This window comes from Callorhinchus milii, unplaced genomic scaffold (genome assembly GCF_018977255.1).
Source record: "Callorhinchus milii isolate IMCB2004 unplaced genomic scaffold, IMCB_Cmil_1.0 Scaffold12, whole genome shotgun sequence".
Taxonomy (NCBI): Eukaryota; Metazoa; Chordata; class Chondrichthyes; order Chimaeriformes; family Callorhinchidae; genus Callorhinchus; species Callorhinchus milii.
In genome coordinates this window covers 17951509-17975724 of record NW_024704753.1, presented here as the reverse complement: position 1 = coordinate 17975724, position 24216 = coordinate 17951509, and the positions used below count along the sequence as shown (strand labels likewise).

At 47.2% G+C, this 24216-nt stretch overlaps 2 protein-coding genes and 1 non-coding gene across 3 annotated transcripts; all 3 read right to left on the bottom strand.

The window, feature by feature from the left end:
• Window positions 1-5259: 5259 nt before the first annotated feature.
• tusc2a (tumor suppressor 2, mitochondrial calcium regulator a) lies at window positions 5260-9910 on the bottom strand. Its single transcript, XM_042339790.1, has 3 exons — window positions 9695-9910; window positions 6790-6910; window positions 5260-5885 (listed from the first exon to the last, which is right to left on the bottom strand). The coding sequence occupies exons 1-3, from the start codon at window positions 9868-9870 to the stop codon at window positions 5820-5822; spliced, it is 363 nt and encodes a 120-aa protein (XP_042195724.1). The 5' UTR covers window positions 9871-9910; the 3' UTR covers window positions 5260-5819.
• A 1879-nt stretch (window positions 9911-11789) lies between these two features.
• On the bottom strand, window positions 11790-23838 carry rassf1 (Ras association domain family member 1). The gene is made up of 5 exons (XM_042339651.1): window positions 23477-23838; window positions 18226-18330; window positions 17239-17539; window positions 15551-15666; window positions 11790-14942 (listed from the first exon to the last, which is right to left on the bottom strand). Exons 1-5 carry the CDS (start codon window positions 23588-23590, stop codon window positions 14796-14798), a joined length of 783 nt encoding a protein of 260 aa, XP_042195585.1. The 5' UTR covers window positions 23591-23838; the 3' UTR covers window positions 11790-14795.
• On the bottom strand, window positions 22444-22517 carry trnaa-cgc. The gene has a single exon. It is a non-coding gene; the product is annotated as a tRNA-Ala (tRNA).
• Window positions 23839-24216: the final 378 nt, after the last annotated feature.

Below are 24216 nucleotides of genomic sequence, written 5' to 3'. Positions count from 1 at the left end.
CCTTTTTGTGCAACATCATCATTATCCTTTGTCCATAGAAATAAAAGTTTATTATATATATACATAGAATATATATATATATAATATATAGAAGTTTATTTTTTAAAATTTTTGTTCTCATCCCATCCGCCCAGGGGAAGTGGAAAGAATAGTTTCAAGATGTAGAAACATGCATTTTGAAGTCATGAATTATTTGTGGACCGATGGGTTAATGGTGGGGAGTAAGGGTTGAGAATACTTGAATTTCTGAAAAAGTAATGAAAATCAAAAATGGACTGTGGGTGAGAGAGGGACAGGGCGGGGGGGGGGGGGGGGAGGAGGTGCTGAGTGAACTACACAAATAACTAATAAAATAAGTAGAAATGACAGTACAGATGGTGTATTGGGAATGCAGTATGTGGGAGTTTGTGGACTGCGAGACTGCCCCAGACCTGTCACGTCTGCAAGAAACGTCTCTGTCGTGACACACTCCCCGGCTCAGAATCATTGAGCTGGAGTGCGAGTTGGACACGTTCCGACAAATAAGGAAGGGGGAGGAATTTCTGGATAGTTTTACATCCAGAACTCAGTCACGCCCCAGAGGAAAGAACAGGTACAGGAAGGGGAGGCCGTGACTGTCAGTGAGCAGGTAGCGGAAACCTCGGAGAGGTAGGGAAGGAGATCCCACAGACACTGGGCCGACGTACTCGATACCCTGTGAGCACAAGGAGGAAGACTGTGGGGAAGACAGCCCAGGGAATAGGCACATGATTAATTTTCCACCGCCTTTCTCCTTAAATATCCTCAAGACTTTCTCGAGGCAACAATATTTTGGCCCCATTTCCAATACTTTCTCGGGTTTCGAAGGAACAAAGGCTCAACAAGAACACTGTGCAAATAATTTGAACGAGTTCGAACGGCTTGAACCGAGTTGCACTTAGAAGGACAAATATTTTCCAGGAAAAATGGGCACTAAAATAAGGAACTCAAACTGCAAACCATGGTTTTCTTACCTCGCTTTTCCTCTTTATTTATCCTATGCCGTGTGCTGAAGTGGCCGTCCTCGTGTTGTAGCTTTACCCATCTTTATTGCCTTGACACTTGCTGCGTAATTTGCTTTTCTTCGCATCTCTCCCTCTCTTGCCTCCATCAAGGCACAGCTCCTTTTTGACCGTGCCTTCAGCTGCCCTCGTACCCCCTCTGCACTCCCTCATCCCAACCCTGCGCCCCCCCCGCCCCCCACCCCTCCCAGCTCGGATCCTGATCCCTGACTGATCATCGGCTTGGGACGTCCTCCCGACATTTAAGGCGCTTTACAAATGTAATTTTGTTATTGTTGTTGTTCTCGCTTCAAAGAGTAAACACTGATCGGGGACAAATATAGATTTAATAATATTATTATTATTATTATTAAATATAGATTTAATCTAACAGGAGGCTTAATCTCAATTGACATAAGACCATTCACTACTGCACCGATTGGACCTTTTCCATTTCTTTGCCCTTAATTATACTTTTATCCTATTGTTCTGGTTTGGATTCAAGTTCATCTCATCCATGAAAGGTTAGTGCAATAAGCCCGGGACAAAGTCATTAACCGAATAATTTATGATTGAGTTGGGGGCCATTGAGAAGCTGTGCGTTTTTAATTGAAAGTTGTGGAATGCAACTGAACAAAATACTTAAGATCAGGAGCAAAGTTTTTATTAGGACGCAATTGAATCCATTAGGCAACTGGTCACCTGCGAATTTTAGCAAAGGCCTTGTAATTGGGAAAAAAAAGATTAGTTGCAGTTAAATAGCGCTGCTCTTTTGCCCTCATTCTGATTACATTTGTATGCACATTTCATAAGTGCGTTAACACGCTGAGAAACTGCACGTGCGGCTAAACCTCTGGAACAAAACCTTTCAATTAAATCAAATCAGCATTTTCAAATTAACGGCAGCAAAGAAATCGGACCCGTGGTAGTAAAATACAGTCTGTTTCGAGGAGGCAAATTAAGAGCTGTCTTTAGAAACCAGTGGAGGAGAAAATTCCACCTGGAATTCTTTGGTAACATGGAATTGTAGAGTGTCCAGTGCTTTGGAATATACTGCCTTCATTTTGAAGCCGATTTTCGATCAATTCTTTGAAGAAATACAAAGTTAAACCTGAATTGAACAATTTGCCTAATTCTGAACGCTCTAAGATGCTATGTTAAAGAGTAAATCCACACCCGGGTGAAATTTCACCCACATGTAATTGTACAGAGCATTAGGACATATTATTTTGTACTGTCGAGCATCATACAAGGCAGACACAATGTCATTTTGAGCTGAATGATCTCCTGGCTCTGTTTGTATTACTACATTCTCTTAATTAGGTTCCGTGAAACCTGAACTCTGATACGTATGCTGTTGTAATATACTTTTTAACAAAAGCCCATCACCAATCAATCGGTCATTTGAGTTCAGCACAAACAGTTAAGAATCAGAATTGGTGCGATTTCATTCAGATAGTTTTGTTTATGTATTGTGTCAAACTGCCGAGACATAACGTTAGGCCATTCAGATCACAGGGTTGCAGTCTGAACCGAGACAGGCTATTGCTCTTTGCCCTCTCAGAATCAAGTCCAAACAATGCTACTTATGTAAACTAACATCCTCAGTAAAATACAAACTTTGGTTAAGCTGCCCTAAATATTTGTAACACATAATTGTAAATGTAAATATTTTTAATAAACCTATTACGCAACAAACTGTTGGGTTTTTCCCTCACGGGCATCATTTAAACCAGTACATGTTAAGCTTGTTCAGTACTTATGGCTTCATTGGTATTAGCGGAAGATAATAAGTGATGGGCAGCAGTGTTCGGTGGGGGGATTCAATTTGTTTCAGTACACGGAAGGGGGGAGAATGAGAACTGTCCGATTTTCCCTCTCCCGCTGCAGGGTGCGTATGTGATTAGATTGGACAAGAATATAGCTGTTCTTGGCTCTAAGGACCCACTTCCTTCCCACTCACTAACACAATCGAACATTCAGTATCCAAGGTTATACGTGGTAAATGTCACTTAATCAAAGTTGCTGGCTATTGCTATGCATTGAATGTAGCTGGAAAGCGATCCAAGTCTTTGAAACCAGTCACTTGAAGTGTCTTATTCTTCTACTTTTGCTCAAACTAATATCCTGGACCTTATTTGCTGAGAAATCTAATTGATACGGGTCCTCATCCTGTTGGGAGTGGAAGATCAAAAAGAAATTTATCTGCACGCACGCACTAACTCAATCACACATATTGATCGGAATTAGTCATGGGAGATAAAGCAAAGGTGACTTCCGAGTCTCGTTCATTTAACAGGATAAGGATGCGAGGAGGAACCCAAGAAAGTTCAGTCATTTCGCGACACACAGTGCAACATTGTGATGCTTGACGTTTTAATGTTTTCTATAACAGAGTGCTGTGAGTGTCTCTCAGCGAGCTGAAGGAGTCAGAAGAAGGAAACTGACATTTTCTGAACAACCTCTCCCGGTTTACATCGTTTCACCCACAAAACATATCAATTCACTTTACAGTATATCCTGTGAAGCGCTTTGAGGCGTCTCGAAGACATGATAAGGCGCCGTATCAAATGCAAGGATCATTATTATTTACAGTACGTTCCCCAATTAAAGGGCATTTGCCCCTTCCGTTACTTTTCTCAGAATAAATCTACAATTTTGAAATGCACTATTGGAAACCTTAAGGTGTCTTCCCCTCCAGCTTCTACACAATGCAAAAAAAAATGCACCCTTTACAATTGATCATATAAGAGCAAGCCTCAGTAATACAGCAAATGGAATAACTCAGTGTCTCCAAAATTTACAGACAAACTTTTAATTCGTCTTCGCCGATTGGATAAACTCTCCCTAGGCTTGTATCCTGGCACATCACGAACCCTTGTGGTCTAATCAGTTACCACAAACATATCTTTATATAGAGTTACAATGCCACCCAGTGGTGATAGTCAACTGCTTCATTGACTTACAACTTCTGTACGTTAATTGTTTTTGTGAAAAGGGAGTAAAAGCTCGAAGGAAATTCAAAGTGTGGAACAAATGAGATGACAAAATAAATAAAATGAATTAAAAGTCAATGACTCAGTGAGCAGCTGAACAATGCAAGTTAGCAGAACATCAATTGGGGTTGTAAACCAGCGTGTAGACAGATGGCAGGTGAAACGGCTTAATTATGCCAGGTTTGAGATGTCCAAGTCCAGGGCCATGTAACACGCTTCCTCGGCACCAACTTAATCCAAGGCCAACGTCCTTCCCTTCCCACAAATCACCTCACTGGTAGGTCCTGGATCTCACCTGTGGACCATATGAAGTCTTCCTTCTCTACACCCAAGAACGACGATACATGAAAAATTGTTTGTGGCACATCTTATACAGTTCAAGCTTAATCTGCAATGGGGCTTTGCACCTGTGAACTGGAGATGAAAATGTCATCCTTTCACTAAACAATCCTGAAGAATTGAAACAAGCAAATGTTTGTGTCTACCAGAATCTGTAGACATTGATACCCTCTTCCTTCAAGCACTTTCCTCAAGACGTGTAGACAACTTGACATTCTGACACTTCCCAGTCAAAATAAGAGGGTAAATTGTCTAGTAAACCTTTCTTTTTAATAAGTCACTATTACAGTTACGAGGCTCATAATACTCAAGGCAAAGGCATCGTTGAACAATCAAACAATGCAGATAGACCTGTAGACAAGAAGTTTGGCTTCCAACCTGTGCTTTGAGATACTACAATTGTTGATGTGACACTGGGTTAAATCAGGGTGTTATTACAATCTACTGAACCATTACCCTCAGAGACAAGTGGCTAAACAACAAGTGTGGTGTGTCACACTTGGAATGGAAAATAGGGTGGGTGGGGGGGAGTGAGTACAATAATTGGTCCGTGTAAGAACGGGAAAAAAATAATCTCACTGGTTCTTCTGAAAAGTATCTTCAAAGGTGCCCTTTACTGGAAAGTTCACATGTGGGCATCAAGTGAGAACCAGGATTGTACGATGTTCACACAGGCCATAATGCTCATCATTTAGGCATCACTTGAAAACATGCCATTTGGCTGAGACTACCAGAGGGAACTGGTATTTGAGGAAGCATATCCCAGGAGTCACTTCTTTCAGTAAAGAAGGGGTGGGCAATGTTTCCTTGTTGAAAGGAGTAAGGAGGTTCCTACACAAACTTACTCCATTAGTGTTTCCCCCCCCCAAAATGGAACGGCGGGCATTCAAGACGCAACTCAGAGACTCACTGGGAATTTTTATTATATTGAATGAGAAAATAATTAACATGGTGAACAGGGGGGAAAATCATTCATAAATAACAAAACCTTACAAACTAATCAATTGTCTCGTAGATATGCCATTATATTTACTGCTGAACACTGTGCGGATGCGTGAATATATGTACAAGTCAAATTAAGTTTAAATACCCCTGATGACTGCATTAAATTATTAAGAGCTGCTATTTACATGTGTCTTTAAACATTTGTCACAGTAATCTAATACAAGTACTTGAAACACACAAGAGTTTCTCACAGCATACATCTTCTGTATTGTGACCGACTGGGCTCATAACTGAATTAGGTAAAATTTTGAACAGATTTTACTCTATAAACATTGATATAGAGGGAACGAGGCTTGAGTTCTGGCCTGTAGCGGAAAAAACTACACGCAAATGAACCGTAGGTGTCAATACGCTCATTAGGCCTGACTCTTGCACCCGGTGGACTAAGGGATGGTCAGCGTCTAGCTGGTCACCAATAGTGCATCCGTCCGTCTCACTTCTGATGGAAATTTCATTCCGGTCAGACTTCGCACAAGACCACTGGGAAATCCACATGGATTCGCGGATGGTCCAATTTGACCATCCCCTGCCAGGAATGAAGAGAAGCATTGAATCAGCCAACGGTAAGCAAAGGAGCACTTCTTCAACAACAGCATGCATTTACATAGCGCCCCTCGCACAGGCCATTCAGCCCATCGAGCCCGTTCTGCCATCCTGTAAGATCATGGCTGGATTGCGCCTCAACTCCAATTTTATATTAGAATTTTCATATTTTAGATGAGGAATTAGCCACATTATCACATTTTTTTAAAATCCCCAACATGGATTCTGTATCACCAACTTTCCCCTCCACGAACCCACATTCCCCAGCAGTCACGCTCATGCTCAAGTCAGAAGTGGGGCATCCAGTCTGCCTGTGCCACCCACTAAACTCAGTGTGCGTGCTGAAGAAGCCGAGATAACCACAATCCACTGTTCCCTCACTCAAGTCAGCGGGAATTAAGAAAGAAAAAAACCCATTGCTTGATGATATTAACTGCAGTGTAACAAGGTAAAGGGGATGTTGAGCGATGCTCTCTCTCGTGTTGGGGGTGGCTCTGACCCCTTTATGCAGCTTTCTTAACTGCCTTTGGAAATCAGGGAGAAATTCTCCAGGCAACTCCCCCCATCCCTCCTCCCCCAAGTTGGTTGTGGGTATTTTTGCTTTTCCTTGAGTTTTCCACCCCCCCCCACCCTTGGAGAGGACTCAGCAAACAGCACCACGAAAAGGATCTAGTATGGGAGGTGGAAATACAACAACAACTTGCATTTACATAGCGCCCGCTAAGGTGCCAGAACGCTGAAAATGGAGATGTGGGTTTCACACGAGCATGAAATTGCTGGGTCACTTGACCTTGTTTCGCTCCTCCGTTCTATGCATCTTCTTGCTCCTGACAAAACAACACCGTCTGAATTTTAAATACAGTACTGCGTGTTCTCTCCCCATTTACCTGAGGTATTAAATTTTTAGAGATTCTTTTCAGTTTTGCTTTTTTCCTTCCGTTCTTTGTGAAGAATGTTTCTTCGTAGAATTCGTGAGCCAAGTCACCATCTTCGTCAAAGAACATGGAGCTGGAGGGTAGAAGAAAATCCTTACTGAGTTGTGAGAAAAAGTGGACTGCCTTTCGGAGCTGCCCCTCATAAAGCAATAAATATTTCACAGCAAATATAAAACTCTTCCGCCTGAGCACATCCTATGGACTTCTTGTTAAAATGAAGAACAACAAATTGCATTTATATAGAGCCCTCCACACCGGCGGCGTCTCAGAGCACTTAAATGCGACTGTCAATCGCTGTTAGTTCATTTAAGCAATTTGCCGGGCGTGCTGGGCAAATTGCTGGGTTTCTAGTGGTTTAGAACCTTACGCAGATTTCTAAACCATTATTCTGTAGCCTCCACATGCAGGTTTCCTTAATGGATAAATGAAGTCCCATACTAGCTAAACATGCTTTTAAAGACAGTAGAACAAAACACACATAGTTTCTTCATGTCAGACAGGATTATCAGTACATCAAGTCTTGTTCTGTTTCCTCAACTGCTGAAAATAGGCCATTGTTTCAAAGCTACGAAAAGGTAAGTCTCATAGGTAACTGGGATTCCTTTGAAAGTCTGAATTAAAGCTCAAATTTTATTTCTACATTTCTACGTCTCACAGCGCTTCACCGAATATACTGTAAAGTGAACGGACTGTATATTTGTAGGCATGTTGAGCGATGATCTCTCTCGTGTTGGTGGTGACCCTGCCCCTTAGTGGAGCAGAGCCACCAGGAGTATCACCAGGAGTGCCATTTGTTCACTCCATTAATCTGACAAATGGTTGCATTGCTGAAGGTGCCTTCCTTCGGATGAGATGTTAACCGAGACCTCGTCTGCCTGTTCAGATGGACTTAAAGATCAAATGAAACTATTCAAAAAAAGAAGGGAGTTTCTCTGATATGGCGGCCAACAATACCCCAAATTTAAAAAAATAGTAAATCATTCCTTGGCTGTTTGCAGGACAGTCAGGACAAATTGGCATTCACCCAAACGCACAGTCACTAACACTTTACAATGAAATACTTTGGAACATCTTCTCAGCATGAAAGTCGCTATACGAAATGTAAGCATTATTATTAATAATAAATGTTCTCCCTTGTTCTTTGTGGCCTTTCATTCCTTTTTTGCTGTGTCAAGGTCAATAACCTGATCAAGTTACACTTAAGTTATGCAGAGCGATAACCCTCACACAGGTGTTCAGAACATTTCTAAACACTTAGCCTTTTTGTTTTATCATTGTGCAATTTCTTGGCCTACAAATAGGTGACATCAGCTCGATTAAGAACAGCGATTAAAAAGCTTTGTGGCGTAGCTCAAGATTTGAGAGTTTCTGACTTTTGCATCTACAAGCAAACCAACTTGGAAAAGGCAGTAATTCAATACATTTTTCAATAGATTACAAAACATAATTTTAAAAGCTCACCCAAACTACCAAGATCACAGTATTCAAGAGGAAGCAAAACACTGGCGTCTAAGTTTCAGGTTGACACAACCTACATTTAAAGGCCTCTGCCATGCAACAAGACCATTCAACTGGGACAGTCTAAAAACCAACCGATGGTGGGGCTCAGCACCTCTTCAAGAATCTGCCAAGTGACTCAATGCTTGTGCTTGCTTCAGCAGAAAATAACCCAAGCAAACGCTACTGTACCACATACCTTTGCGATTCATTATTCATTGTTAGCACAATCTCAGTAATAATTCTATTGCCCAAATGTACATACAGGGAGAGAGCAAACCACGCCATTAGTTTTATTTTCCCTGCCATGAAGCAAAGCAACAACAGTTCTCTGTCCTCCTGAGCTGGGGGTCGGGATCAGGGAGGGCAGGGGTGAGGGTGGAGGGCGGGGGGGGGAAGGTGAGTGATCGAAGGCACAGTCGAAGAGGAGGGTCTTGAGATGGGTCTTGAAGGAGGTGAGGGAGAGGGTGAGGCGGAGGGACTGCGACAACAGCAAAAACATGACCCATCAGACAACTGAATTCTTACGCTGATCTAAACTCACCCAACGGATCAGGCTTTCGAGATATCTGCAATTAGTTAGAAATTTATTCTCTCCTCCATCAACCCCACCGCCTTACCCTCATTGCAAAGCGACCGCTTAATGAGGTGAAAGGACCTAAAGCTGTTAATTCCTTCCTTTTTAAATTCCGTTTACATTCACTCTGTATTTGGCTACAAAACATACATACATACATACAGCCACTACGCTCGACAAGTGTATTCTGTGAAGCGCTTCGAGACGTCTCGTGGACCTGATAAGGCGCCACATCAAATGCAACGATTACTGTTATCCGCTCCCGAAGTCTTATTCCATCATCACAAGGAAATACGGGACCTTTCCTCAACATCGTGGCCACCTGCAGCCTCATCCCCAATGCACCCCAATGTACCAGGGCTTTGCAGCCCCACTTTCTGAGCACCCACCGCACCCCCCCCACCAGGCCCCCCCACCCCCCCCCCCCCCACCCCCCCCCCCCCCCACCCAGGCCCCCCCGCACCCCCTCCCCCCCAGGCCCCCCCGCACCCACCCCCCCCCCACAGGCCCCCGCACCCCCCCTCCCAGGCCCCCCCGCACCCCCCCCCACACAGGGCCCCCGCACCCCCCCCCACACAGGGCCCCCGCACCCCCCCCACACAGGCTCCCCCGCACCCCCCCCTCCCAGGCCCCCCTCCCCACAGGCCCCCCGCACCCCCCCCCCCCCACAGGCCCCCCGCACCTCCCCCCCCCACAGGCCCCCCGCACTCCCCCCCCCCCCCGCACACAGGCCCCCCCGCACCCCCCCCCCCAGGCCCCCCGCACCCCCTCAGCCCCCTGTACCTCTTGCGGGTGAACACGAAGGGAGTAACTCCCGGCCTGGACAGCCGGAAGCGGGCGAGGCCGTGTTCGCTGCCGCCGTTCGCCGCCGCCGCCGCCGCGGAGGAGGAGGAGTCGCCGCCGGAGGAGCCCGAAGCGAAAGGCCAGAAACCTCGGCCTTTCGAGCTGCTGCCGCCCATCGTGTGTGTGTGAACGAGTGAGTTGAGTGAGTGAGTGAGTGAGTGGGTGGTGGTGGGGGGGGGGGGGGGAGGGCCGGGGGTGGCGAGGAGGGTCTGTCAGCGAGAGAGCATCGCCCGAGCGGCCTGGGCGGGGCCCGAAGGCTGCGAGGCCGAGGCCGGGGCCTGAGGCCTGGGCCGCGGTGTGTGTGTGTGTGTGTCTCTCTCACACACCCCCTCCCCCCACCTGGGGCCTGGGCCGCGGTGTCCCTCACACCCCCCCCCCCCCCCCCCCCTCAGGCCCCCGAGCCTGAAGCCCGCACCGACCGACTCGCGCGCTCCAACCGTCAACGCGAGGACCCCGCCGAGCTCGAGGCTGCCCTCGCTGCCGCCTGATCCCTCTCTCTCCTCTCTCTCGCTCTCTCTCTCGCGCTCGCGGCCGCGCTCTCCCACCACCGCCGACGCCGTGTGACGCAACTTCCTGAAGCCGCTCCTGGGGCGAGAGCCCCGCCTCCCCTGTCACGTGACCAGGGCCGACTCCTCCCCCTCCCTCTGCATTCTCAACTCCTTCCATTGATAATAATATAGTTATACTAATCATTATAATAAGTCACAATCATTTGTAACGACCTGTGATATAATACGATAACATGTGATATAATACTGTAACCTGTGATATAGTACCATCGTATATAATATGATAATGTAAAATATATAATATAATAATGTATATAACAATGTGTAATTTAATATAATGCATAATGTGCAATACTGTATGATATACCATATGGCATATAATGATGTATTATATTAATATTGCACTACCGGCGCCTTGGGACGTCCTCCCGACGTGAAGGGCGCGCGATGCAGATGTGATTTGTACGCGAATGTATTTGTACGTAATCCATAATCGATAACAAATCACCATAATCCTCGCGTTTGGTGCAGCACCTTTCACGTCAGGAGGGTGTCTCAACATGCTTCACGGCGTACACTGCCTACTGTGAAGCGCAGCGATTGTATAATGGGACGTTGCCCTGCGTGAGGGGCGCTGTGTAAATAAATGCAAGTTGTTGTTGTTGTATTTGTAAGCGACTGTCGCTCAGCGCCTGCACTTTCTCTGCCCGAGCGCAGTCACAAACATCAGCGTTATTGTCTCCTTTGGCCAATATTTTCCCTCTGAGCTGCCAAAGTGGCTCCATCCCGTCAGGTCTGCCTCCTCCACAGTCGGTGTCGTTGCATCCGAGAATCCGACCATCTCTTGTCCCGAGGGTGGTATTCAACATCCGCCAGCAGATGGTGAGATTGGGCTTCGGAAACGTGGCATTGCAGTTTTACAGCGTTACAGTCACTGGATGATGATGACGATGATGAAAATTATCATCGTCCTTGGGTTTGCTGTAGGGCCTTTACCACGTCTTCGAGACGTCTCACCGCGCTTCATCGAGTGATGGCGCCACAAGATTTATATTGAAGGTGCAACTTGTGTAAGTGTAACTTGTGTTGTGGTTACAAGTTGCGTTTATGCAGCACCTTTCACGTCAGGAGGACGTCCCGCACTACGTTTACGGCGCTGAACACCTGAGCGTTATTGGGGTTATTGGGAGGGATGACAGAAAGCACAGACATGTTTTAAGATTGTGCCTTGTAAGAGGGGGTTGCGAGAGAGCGAGTCAGAAGGGCTCTGGGATTGAGTGGTAGAGTTAAAGGACGTTACAGAGATAGGCGAGACTGTGGATTGTTATTTGGGCTACCGTGTTGTCCTTTGTTAAACTGCCCACCCAACCCTGAAATATTATATAACTGCGTCTGATATAGGGAGGGGAGGAGGTGGAGGGGGGTCGGGGTGGGGGAGAGAGAGAGAGAGAGAGAAAAGAGAGGGGGAGTCTATCTCACAGTCTTACAAGATGAGGAACAGAATCATTAATAACAAACAAAGGCATTCACTTCATTTTATTGAACACAGTTTTACCTGTACAAAAAAAAACACGCTTTTTATTCAAACGTGAATTACAGACACTCTTTAGTCAGGATTGAAGCTAAGTTCGGGTTTTGATTGTTGTCCTATCCCTGCCCCAACCACACTTCCCACTGTTCATGATTTGGAAACAGACTGAATGCAGGGGGGGTTTAACTCTACAGTTTGCTGCTGGAATCCATCTAATAATAAAATCATCCCTGCATTTGATACAGCGCTTTATGACGTCCTTGATACGTCTCAAAGCGCTTCACAGAATATACTGCAAAGTGAAATGACTGTATATTTTGTTAGCCAAACGTGGCAGCCAATTGCACACAGCAGTGTCCCACAAACAGTCGTGGATTGAGTGACCAAATTATTATTTCTTTCATATGGCAGAGATTGATCTGCCTGAGGATTATCTCCATGAGGACAGCAAAACAGCTACTAAGGATTTGCTCAAATGTCCGTAACAGTCAAACTGTTATGTAAATACAAGAGTGAGAGAAACCATTTCATTGTCACTTCAGCTCATCCTCAGTGCCTTGGGACATCCTCTCGACGTGAAAGGTGTTATACAAATCTCCAGCACTGGGTAAGCATGTGTTTTTGGGCAAGGGACTTCAGAAGCAAGTAATAATAATCCTTGCATTTGGTATCACATCGACGAATGTGTCACAAAGCACTTTGCAGGATTTACTGTGAAATGTAGTGACCGCGTATTTGCAGATCTGGGATTCCTGAGAGTTTTTATATCTTAATTCAAAATAATCCCAAATCGCTGACCCAAAGCTTTCTTCAGTCCTGACTGGATACAGAAACACACAGTGGTAACCAAGCGTCTCATTCAACTATTCCTCCAACACCCTTTCACCCTGAAAAGTAAGTCTCTCAGACAAGAATGTGCACAAATGCATCATAAACTGTAACTGCCGGGGACTGACGGACATTTCCTAAGTGGTTTGTGTCATAAACATCGGTTGCTGTAGGTTAAGTCCAGTCTGCGCCAGGGAAAACCATCGCTGTAGCTACAACAACAACTTGGTTTACACAGCGCCCCCTCACACAGGGCAGCGTCCCGGAGCGCTTGAGAGTGGCAGAGCACGACACCGAGCCGGGTGGGGGGGAGGGAGGGGGAGGGGAGGTGACCGTAGGCACTGGTCGAAGAGGAAGGTCTTCAGGCGCGACCTGAAGATGGGGAAGGAGGTGGCAAGGCGGAGGGATAGAGGTAGAATGTTCCAGAGTTTGGGGCGTAGTGGCTGAAAGCGCTGCAATTCTGCATTAACTGCATAATCTAAAGGGACTGAGGTCCTTTAATGCAACATAAAAATAACCGCTAAACCTCTCTCCTTGGGATTCGCTGACATAGGAAAGGTTTCACAACTTCACCATTTGAAGAGGCAGGTAGCTTTATCCTACATACATCAGCCTCTCCCGCTCGCACACACAGAGTACTTCAGTGTGTGAGTACTCTGGGGGGGAGACAGAGTAAGCCAATAACTCGAATGTCAAGGTAAATCAATCCTCTTGCCAATGAGCCTTCACAGCTGGAATGGAACATTTTGGAATCTGATCGAGAAGCCCCTGGTCAATACCAGAAGAATCTTTACAAACCAACATAGAAATTAAAATAAATAAATAAATGAGTGAAACAGCAGCTTTACGATGAGTCAATCTCACCGGGACTCTTCCCTCTTACAAGCCCTGCAAGCAGTAAACCACCCACTAAAGACCACTGACAACTGGGCAACCCAATTACTGTGCCTTCCAGCCATCGCAGATGTTTCTGAGATAAGAGTACGCTCAGCACATTAAAGGTATAAACCCCATTCTGAGTTCGAGAAACCACCGAATACAGAAGATATTAAACATAGCCTGACTGATTGACTGACTGTCTGACTGACGCAACTCACAGGCATTCTTGTGGGTTGTGGAAACATTTTCTGTATTGAGCCTTCCCTGTGGTTTATCTTGACTCCCCCTGTGCATTACACACAGTTCCCTCCATGGCCGGGAGCCAAGGCATTCTGCGTGCGTGAGATCACATCAGGGCCAACAAGACCGGAAGTACTTTGTATCCCGGCCCCTCTTTCTTGTCTCTCCAGGGGTCTGGCTAGGCAGAGCTTCCGCTGAGCAAGGATGAGGAGCTCACGCACTCTCATGAAATGGCAAGGGACGTGAGATTCGACCCACCTTTCGCTCCCTGTTGGGGATGGGAGGAGATGTGGATCATCGGTAAACAATACCCTGGCACATCTCGCTGAGGTTGGAAATTCCCCACTTGCTGAACCGAGAGAATTAATTCTAAGCTGCAAACAAAGCCTAACCGTAAACAAGTCGGGTTGGTTTCTTTCTTTAATCTTAAAAATAAAACTGCTTTGAAGTCAAATTCGACATGTCGTAGAGTTAGCCCTAAACTCCCCCCCCACCCCGCGAATTTTCCCCAAGTTCTGAGTCTAGCAGCTCGTTGGGAAAAGTTACGGAAGTTCCCGGAGGAAAATAATAGTTAAATAGTTTTTTTAAGGTGTGTTGAAGGAGCAAGAATAAGTGAGCGAGGCCAGGAAACATCTAGACATAAACAAACCCCCCGCTGATGGAGCTTTGCCCTCTGGTCGGCCTCACGTTGGCACCAATCCAGCGCTGCAGGTACTCAAGTCACCCCGCCCGCAGTGTACAAAAATCGCCCCACAGTGTTGCAGTCGTCTCCTTTAAATGTCCTGTCCTCTCCAGGTAAAAGTCTCTCAATCGCACATCGTCAACAGGAACAGCTTCCCCACCACCACACATTCCCCTCTCACTGCACTGCACCCACTCGCAAACTCAACCTCTCGCTTGGCAAATCCTCTCTTAGCCCGACCGATTGTGCCGAGAAATAGGAGTTGGGATCTTTTTTTTTGGACCTTTCGTACTTCTTTTATTCCTCCTTTCTCTCTATCTCTCTCTCTCTCTCTCTCTCTCTCACTGGCTGAAGTCCGAGCGGCGGCCGCGGTCAGCCAGGGGTCCTGCTGGACAGCTCTTCCTGTAGCCGCTCCCGACAGCGAGTGTACCTCTCAAACACCTGCTTAATGTGCGCGTCCTCTTCGCGCTTTAGGATCCGTAGGAAGTTCTGCAGCTCGGGAGGGGTGAAGGCATCCCACTGGAGGAACAAGGCACAGACAAGACATGTGTAACGCATTCGGTAACGCAAGACACACTCAGCAACCTGGCTTGGATTTGGGTTTAGATTCCCAACAGTCCTGTGTTGGGAAGAGCAAAGATATTCTTTTCAACTGCTCAGGGAGGTTTACATTAATCATAGAATCTAGGATTAAATTCCTTTCACAGAGGATGGTCCAACTGTTACTAATATTATTATTATTCTGTGAAGCGCTTTGAGACATCTAGAAGCCGTGATAAGGCGCCATATCATATGCAAGGATTATTATTGTTATTATTATTCCATTCAGCCCACTCTTAGTCGCCCAGATCTCAACCCAAGATGAATGTGTATCTTAACATCGCAAAGTGCAGCGCAGTGGCCTGTAGTTATTCTAACTGTCCGTGAGTCACAGTCTTTTTGGTGGGGGTAAAATGAGCTCTTTTGAGTTGGCGTTGAAACAGCAAACACATAGCGGACACGTCCACATTTAAATGAAATGAAATGAACCCTAAACGCCGGGGCAAATCAGGGGTCTATCCACCTCACTCACTCTGATGTAATCGGGTGTGAGCAATCACCAGCTGCTCAGTGACGGTCCCACTTACATTCACTTCTCCCGTCTCGTTCTCCCTCAGGACAAGGCTCAGCATCTTGTCGTCAGGACCAGCCAGGAGACGCAGGTACAAGGGGTGTTCCTCATCCGACAGCTTACGGGTGTACACTGTGAAGATAAAAGACCCAAATGCCATCTTTAACTCAATTCCAATTCCTGGAGGAGCTTCCTAACAGCACCCAAACTACTAAGTCCATCACACACACCCCTCCCACCCACTCCCAACTAGGAATGTGGGCTCAGCCAATGGCTAAGTACTTAATGGCACAGATTTGATTTGAACCCGATAATAATAATAATCCTTGCATTTGATCACAGCGCTTTATCAAGTGTTCGAGACATCTCAAAGCCCTTCATACAATATACCATAAAGTGAATTGACTGTGTGTTTTGTGGGTGAAACTCGGCAGCCAATTGCGCACAGCAGCGTCCCCACAAACAGTCGTGGATCGAGTGACCACATTATTATTACTTTTTGGGAGGAATTATTACCCCCGGAAAATGATCCGCCAATCGACTAAGAAACCGGGTTAAATGTAAGTAATTAACCATATTTAAATGTAGGGATTCAACCCACGTGTGTATTTATTTGCGCAACACGCAGTGAAACTGAACAAATTCTTCGAAGAGAATAAAGCGTGTGAGATACGATTCAGGATAAACCTTGGGAAAGTACGAAAAGGGAGGATTCCAGATAAATGCCTTACTGCTTGTAACACAAGTCATTTACCAGGGAAAGTAAAGGGAAACGGGACAGAGGAAGCTCCCCAAAGCCACCGCACAAAACCAGGAAGCTGTCGTTGGATAACAGTGGGCTTCGATGTAGCGGGAGAGAACAGGAAGCCAGCTGGGAATGTTCAGCTGAAATATTGCTCCACAGTTTTTACCTCCCTTCCTTCCCTCCCTGATGTTTCCTGGAGAATTTCTCTGGTTCCCCTCCCAAGTACCGTTCCTTCCCCTGTAAACCCAGGTAGTGAGTGTTGGCAGAATATTCAACTGTAGGGCTTCATCACAGCCAAAGCTCCCCAAGCCCAACATATAGAGTTAATAATAGTGACAATCCATGCATTTGATACGACGCCTTATCACGTCTTCGAGACGTCTCAAAGGGCTTCACAGGATACACTGTAAAGTGAATTGACTGTAAAGTGTAGTGATTGTATATTTTGTGGGCGAAACACGGCAGCCAATTGCGCACAGCAGCGTCCCCACAAACAGTCGTGGATTGAGCGATTAAATTATTATTATTTTGGTGAGGGATTAGTACCCTTCGGAAAAGCGATCCGCCAATGGACTAACAACCGGGTTCCTACTTACTGCAGGTAAACAGAGACGTGTGTGTGGAGGAAAGAAACTTGTCTGAGGTTTCTGAGGTCCTGCCCAGGAATTGAACCCGGATTCTCTCGCTTGCGAGGCACGAGTGCTCTAACCACTGTGCTACAGGACTGCACATCCAGCTGAGAGAGCGCGCAAGCAAGAACACCGGGTTGAGATTTTTCCTCACCAATAACCAACCCAGGAACACTGAGACCAGGAAACAAACCTGGAATATCCCCCGGTGTGCGCGGGGCCCCATTGCCCAGTTTGAGAGGCTGCTCTGGCTTTCTCTAGATTAAGGAACGGTTTGGCAGGTTTTATTCGGGCGGGCGGGTGGGACATGCGTGGGGGTTCGGGTCTCACCTTGGTCTTCTTTCTCGATGCGTTCGAAGAGAGCGAATTTGCGCGGATTGTCGACCACCAGGAACTTGTTGAGCAGGGCCTCAATCACCTCACTGGCCCGGGTGACGCTGCTGATGTGAAGGTGCTTCACTGTGTCCTTCGGGAGGTAGAAGGACGTGCGGCGTTTGACCGGCTGAGAGCGCGTAGCCCCCGTCTTCTTGGTGTCGTAGATGGACTGGGGCTTGGTGTTGGCAGACACTGAGATCGGGCGCACCAGCTTCAGCTGCACTTTGATGAATCCGGTGTAGGTTCCGTCGCTGTTCTGAAGGCGTAGAAATAGGGGGAGAAAACACACATACACAGTGAGCGCCCACACCTCACAGACAAACCACACCAGTTTACAACAACAACAAATGACGTTCACACGTTAAGGAGGACGTCCCAAGGCCCCCGACAGTCAGGGATTTGGATCCGAATTGGTGGTTGAGATCAGGAGGGGTGCAGGGCGGGGGGGGGGGCGGCGGGGGGGGTTGGGATACTGTATCGTAAAGACATTCACGCTCTGAGGAGAATGTTTAGTGTTCATTCAATTTAACGTGTTTTGAGATGTCCTCCCAACATATAATAATAATAATAATCCTTGCATTCAATACAGCGCCTTATCACGTGATTGTGACGTCTCAAAGTGCTTCACAGGATATACCGTAAAGTGGATTGACTGTGGATTTTGTGGGCCAAACATATGTAAGGCTTATTATTATTATGACTACTCCTGATAATGTCTTACATATTTCTGCTTCTGATACCTTTCTCCACAGTACCTTATCACCAGAGAAAGATTATAAAACTCTCCTTCGTTATAATAACAACAATAATCGTTTGCATTTGATGTGGCGCCTTATCAAGTCTTCGAGGCGTCTCAAAGCGCTTCACAGAATATGCTGTACAGTGAATTGACTGTATGTTTTGTGGGCGAATATAATTAGAACAATACTTTGCGACACTCACCAAGGTCATTAAGAGGTTATTGGCGATCTGTGCGTTGTAGTCCCGGATCTTGCGTTCAATTTCGTCTCGCGAGAGGATCTGCTTCTCCCAGTCAATGCACTCATCCTGCGGAAGACACACTAGCATCAGAAAGACTGAAGAGAAACTGCGGCCTTTCAGTCAACACCTGGGTTGGATTGAGGTCAACAAGTTAAGGCAACTACACACGGACCTACGTGGTGAAATGGTAGTGGTCAGTTTATGAAAACCTGCCACTAACTCTGGATGAGGCAGAAGATAGGCCTGGAGTTCTCGCAGAGATCGGGGAATGCAGGGAGAGGGGAGGGGAGGAACCAAAGCCCGGGGAATGGAACAAAACAGAGGAGAAGGTTTAAGGTCTGGAGGTCGATCTATAGATCTGAAGGCTGGAAGGCAAACCCCGAGAGAGAGAAGATTCGCCCACGAAAATATACATTCAATTCACTTTACCGTATATTCTGTGAAGCGCTTTGAGACATACTATACTAATAATAATCCTGGCATATGATACGGCGCCTCATCACGTCTTCGAGACGTCTCAAAGGACTTCACGGGATACACTGTAAAGTGAATTGACTGTATATTTTGTGGGCGAAACGCGGCAGCCAATTGCGCACGGCAGCGTCCCCACAAACCGCCGTGGGTTGAGTGACCAATCATTTTTTTAAGAAGTATTTCTATGAGAGAAAAAAGATAAGGCGATAAGGCGCTATGTCAAATGCAAGGATTATTATTATTTTTATGTGTGGGGTCCCAATACGCTGCTCCAACCAACCCAGACCATGACACACTTCAGGAATGATGCATAATCTTTCTGGCAGCGTACGCCCTGCTATGTTTCAGAGTGTATCATAAAAGGATACAGCATTTAAAACATCCTGTCCTGCCCACTCTCCACATCTTTAAGTTATTAATATTAATCAAAAACACGGGAGTGGTGGGGGGGAAAAAAAACGCCTCCTGGCTCTCGCCTAATCTGCGTCTCTGCCTTCAAGGCCTCCCTTTCTGGAACATTGCTTCCCCCCGTGGACCCGCGAGCATTTCCATTGCGATCTCGGCTCCTCTTTCCACAATTATATTTTCCTTCTGCACCAACGAGCCGTCAGTCACTGAGAGGCTCTCACTGCTAATGGGTGCTCTCCGTTGACCGGTAATTGCACTGAACGATCGCGTTTGAGATCTTTCACCGAGCAGACCTTTTGCCGAGGTTTTCGTATCACCAGCGATCCACTCCACCACTTCTTCGCAAACGTTAACCCACCGCCCCCAACCAAACCCGGAGATTAAAGCGCATCACTGCATCACCCGGTCATAATAATCATCCTCGCGTTTGATACAGCGCCTTATCACGTCTTCGAGACGTCTCCGAGCCCTTCACAAAATACACTGTGCATTTTTGTGGGCGAAAGGCGGCAGCCGATTGCGCCCAGCAGCGTCCCCACAAACAGCCGCGGATTGAGTCAGCGCATTTTTGGGGGGAGGGTGGGAAATGATTATTAAAGGTGAACAGATCATGTCTAACCCAATCCGCCACCTCAGACATCACCGTTAAATCGTGGGCCCCCTCCCCACTGACTCTTGTAACGATGGTACACACAGACACCCGCACAGACTGACGCAGACACGGCTCAGGGCTGGCTCAGTAAGCTGTGCGCCTTGTGTTCTTGCTGTGCTGATTGAGCCATCATGTCAGCAGGGCCTCACGCACATTGCTGTCAGCTCGGCTAATACCACAGCACCACGTGGTGCAGGCTGCAGTCATTCTTTGAATACGTGGCCGGCTTGTGCTTTCAAACCAGTTACGTGCGGACCTTACAATAATCGTTCCAACAGCAAACGTACTCACTGACTGACTTGACTGCAGAGAGACTAATAATGAGCAAACCATGAGAGCGTTGATCTGCAAGCCTGCACACCGCCCGGGCTGATCATAACTCACAGGGTATCACAGGGCTTGACAGGGGGAATCGAGCAAAAGAAAACTGGAACAATGTCAGCCAGGCGGGCGGTTTGGAAAATCCTCGCTGGAACACAACGCAACAATAGTGCGATTAGTGATCAATAAAACTAAATAATAATCCTTGCATTTGGTATAGACCCTCATCACGGCTTCGAGACTTCCCAAAGCGCTTCGCTTCGGATGCACTGTAAAGTGTATTCACTGTGTATTTTGTGGGTGAAAGGCGGCAGCCAAATACGCACGCCAGCGTCCCGCAAAACAGCTGTGGAATTGAGTGACCAAATTATCGTATTATTATTCTTTTTTCGGAGGGGATTATCACCCCCGGAAAAGCGATCCGCCGATCGACGGAGGGTGCAATTACCTTCCGTCAAAGGAGGCAATAGCAATGCAACAGAACACAATGCTCAGCGGGGGACTCGCGAAGCAACAAAGTGAAGGCCCACGGAACTCACTCCCACAGGTTCCCAGCGAGTTATCCTATCTGTCTATCTATCACCTTGGCGGGGGGGCGGGGGGTGCGCGTGGGAGATCGTGAAACTCTAATCAATGCTTCGGAATCAAGGGTGGGGGGGGTTTGGGTAATGGCCTGTCAGGATGGTAAAGGGTTAAAGCCGCAGGAAGTGAGATGTGTTGTTCGTTGTTGTTGCTGCACCGCCTTTTAAATGAAACTTCCTGAAGTTTCCCAGCGCCAGTGGACGGAGCAGGTCAAGGAAGGAAGCCAACTGTTTGCAGATAGGGAGGAGCCTGGCCGGCAATCTCCCAGCCCTGGCCTCTCTGATCAGGGACGTTCCCACAGTGACTGAGCGCTGACTGTCTGTATCAGGAGGGACAGCACATCCGGCTTTGCCTCACGACTCATCTCAGCATTACATCACCACAATCCGAACGAGAAAAGGCCATGTGCGATCGCCCGGCTCTCTAGCGATGGGTCGGTTGGATTGTGAAGCGTTTCGAGACGTCTCGCAGCCGTGATAAAGGCTCCATATCAAATCCATTAATTATTATTATTAGTATCATTATTATTCACTGCTCGGTCTAAGCCTTTTAATCAGCTAAACCTGCGATCAATCCAACCGCACTGGAGTCACACTGCGACTATCATGTTGCTTTTTCTCCCCCCCCCCCCCTTTTGCTGCTCTCCTTTTGGTAAATAAATAATAATAATCCTGGCATTTGATACAGCTCCTTATCGCGCCTTCGAGCCGCCTCAAAGTGCGTCACCGTATATACTGTAAAGTGAATCGACTGTATATTTTCATAGGCGAAACGCGGCAGCCAATTGCGCGCAGCAGCGTTCCCCACAAACAGCCGTGGATCGAAACCTCTGAACAGCAACAGCTCTGCACTGTTGGCTTGACCACAATCACGAAAAATAACGCTGGACCAGCACAGACTGCATCCGGAACATTCTGTTCATCACCGCCGATCACTAACCACATCTTCCTAATCCCCAGGACACGCTGTACAAGGCTACCAACACACGGAGCTTGGCTCCATCACCGTTTCGTTAGAACAGTCGAAGAGGAAGGTCTTCAGGCACGATCCGAAGGTGGGGAAGGAAGGAGGGGGAAAGGCAGAGGGATTGAGGAAGAGCATTTCAGAGTTTCGAGGGGGTAGCGTACATATAATACCGCATAGTCTGAAAAGTCAGTTTGGTAATGAAATGCCATGCACTCGAAGAATTAGATGGAAACCCCATACGTTCCATGCTGGCTGGTATAAAATGAATATCGTTCCTTGTTAAACTGGGACATTTATGCCGTGACAGCTGGTCTCCCCAGACTGGCTGAGTGTAGACTCATCTCTCAGATCAGTGAGTCAGTGTGCCTGAGGTCATCTGCTCTCTCTGGCTGGTTCTCAGAATGAGGAAGTTCGGGGGGTTAGGAAGTGATGAGGAGATATGCAATGTAGACTTCAGCTTCGTGGAGGAGGGGAGTGATAGCCAACATCATTATACTACTACTAATAATAATCCTTGTGTTTGATATAGAACCTTATCACGTCTTTGAGACGCCTCAAAGCGCTTCACAGGATTTTTTTGGGCGAAACACAGGAGCCAATTGCGCACAGCAGCGTCCCCACAAACAGTCGTGGATTGGAGTGACCAATTCATTTTTTTTAAGGGATTATTACCCCTGAAAAAGCGATCCACCAATCGATTAACAACCAATTAAATTCCTACTCACTGCTAGGTAAACAGAGGAGTGTGTGTGGAGTAAGGAAACTTGCCCAACGTTTCGCCCTGCCCGGGAATCGAACCCAGGTCCTCTCGCTTGCGAGGCGAGCGCTCTAACCACTGAGCTACAGGACTCCATTATGTTGTAGGTCTAGTCTCCGCTGGGCGGGCTGGCAGGCGGGCTCCAGTCGGCTGCTCACACGCTGGCACTCAGGGTTAGCAGATGTGGAGACCACAGGGCGGTCACTGTTTGTCAAGTGCATACTTTGTTGGGGGCAAAGTGAGGACAGGATGTTGGTCTGAGCTCTGCAATTGGCTTTGCTGCTGAGCAGAAATCATTTCGAGCCTCAACGCCCTCCGACTAGACGGAAAAATAGGGCATTTTCATTTGGATACCCGCAATTGTTTTGGCGTCTATGATATAATAATAATCCTTGCACTTGAGACAGCTCTTCATCAGGCCTTTGAGACGTCTTAAAGCGCTTCTCCCAGGATACACCGTAAAGTGAATCAACCGTACATTTTGTGGGCGAAACCCGGCAGCCAATTGTTTCGCCCCCAAAAAAACACATGTCTAGTTTGCAATTTAGAAACTTTCAGACAGTTGCAAAGCCAAGTGGCTGACAAGAGAAAGGGGGCGGCAGGGGAGTGGGGAAAAGGGAGGGAGAGAGGGAAGAGGGAAGGAGGGGTGACAGTAAGATTCATTTGAAAAACAGCCACTCAAAGCCAACAGAGTGCCCACTATTTGCATTGCCCTTAGAACGAGAAGGCCTATAATAATAATAATAATCCTTGCATTTGACATAGAGTCTTATCACGTCTTCGAGGCATCTTAAAGTGCAGAATATACCGTAAGGTGTAGTGACTGTATATTTTGCGGGCAGAAGAAACTAAAGAAACTGAACTGGGGTGGAGAGGAGGAAGAGAGGAGAGGGGATAGAAGGGGGTGATGGAGAGCGGGGAGAGGAGAGGGGGTGATGGAGAGGGGGGGAAGAGGAAGAGTGGGGGAGGGGGGGGGGGTGCGGTGGGGTGATGGATGGAGTGAGTGAGTGGTGGGTGTCTGGGCTCTCTCTCTCTCTCTCTCTCTCTCTCACCTTGTACTTTCTGGGCTTCTTGATGAGGGAAGTCCGGGCAGTGAAGTACTGTTCATATTCCGAGTCTTCCTCCTGACTGCAGTAGCCACTGCTGCTAGTGCTGCTCCACGTCATCTGGAAACAACCAGGTGTGAGGAGCCGGGGTCAAACACAAGAAACTTAACCGGGAAAGAGAATCGTCTGAACCGCACTGAACTGAACTGGAAGTGGGAGAGAGAGAGAGAGAGAGCGCTGCCTAAAGAGAAGCTCTCGCACTGCAACACCTCCACGCTTTGACCGATCAGTCAAGTCGTTGGCTTGCTCACACTCACACGCTCTCGGCCGCAGTCTCTACACTGGGCGCTCTGTCTGTCTCTCGCTCGCTCGCTCTGTTTCTCTGTCTGTCTCAGTTGAAACCCTGCTCTCTCTCTCTCTCTCTCTTTCTCCTCTCTCTCTCTCTCTCTCTCCCTCGTTCCTCTCTCCTCTGTGCGGCAGTTGGAATTGGAAAATACACACAAGCCTAAGTCTCAAAGCTGATTTGCTGAGCGGAGACACGGGGCAGGGAATGTGTGATCTCATTGTGGTTCCTCCTTTACCACCGCCCACCCACCCCCTCCCACCGCCTTCTCTCTGTACACGCAACAGCACTGAAACCTCAGTGATTTCATCCCAAAACCATTTCCACAGCCTTTACATTTAGAAACTTGCAGCTCTTAACCCTTCCCCCCCCCCACCCCCGGCCTTTAAATTTAGAAACTTGG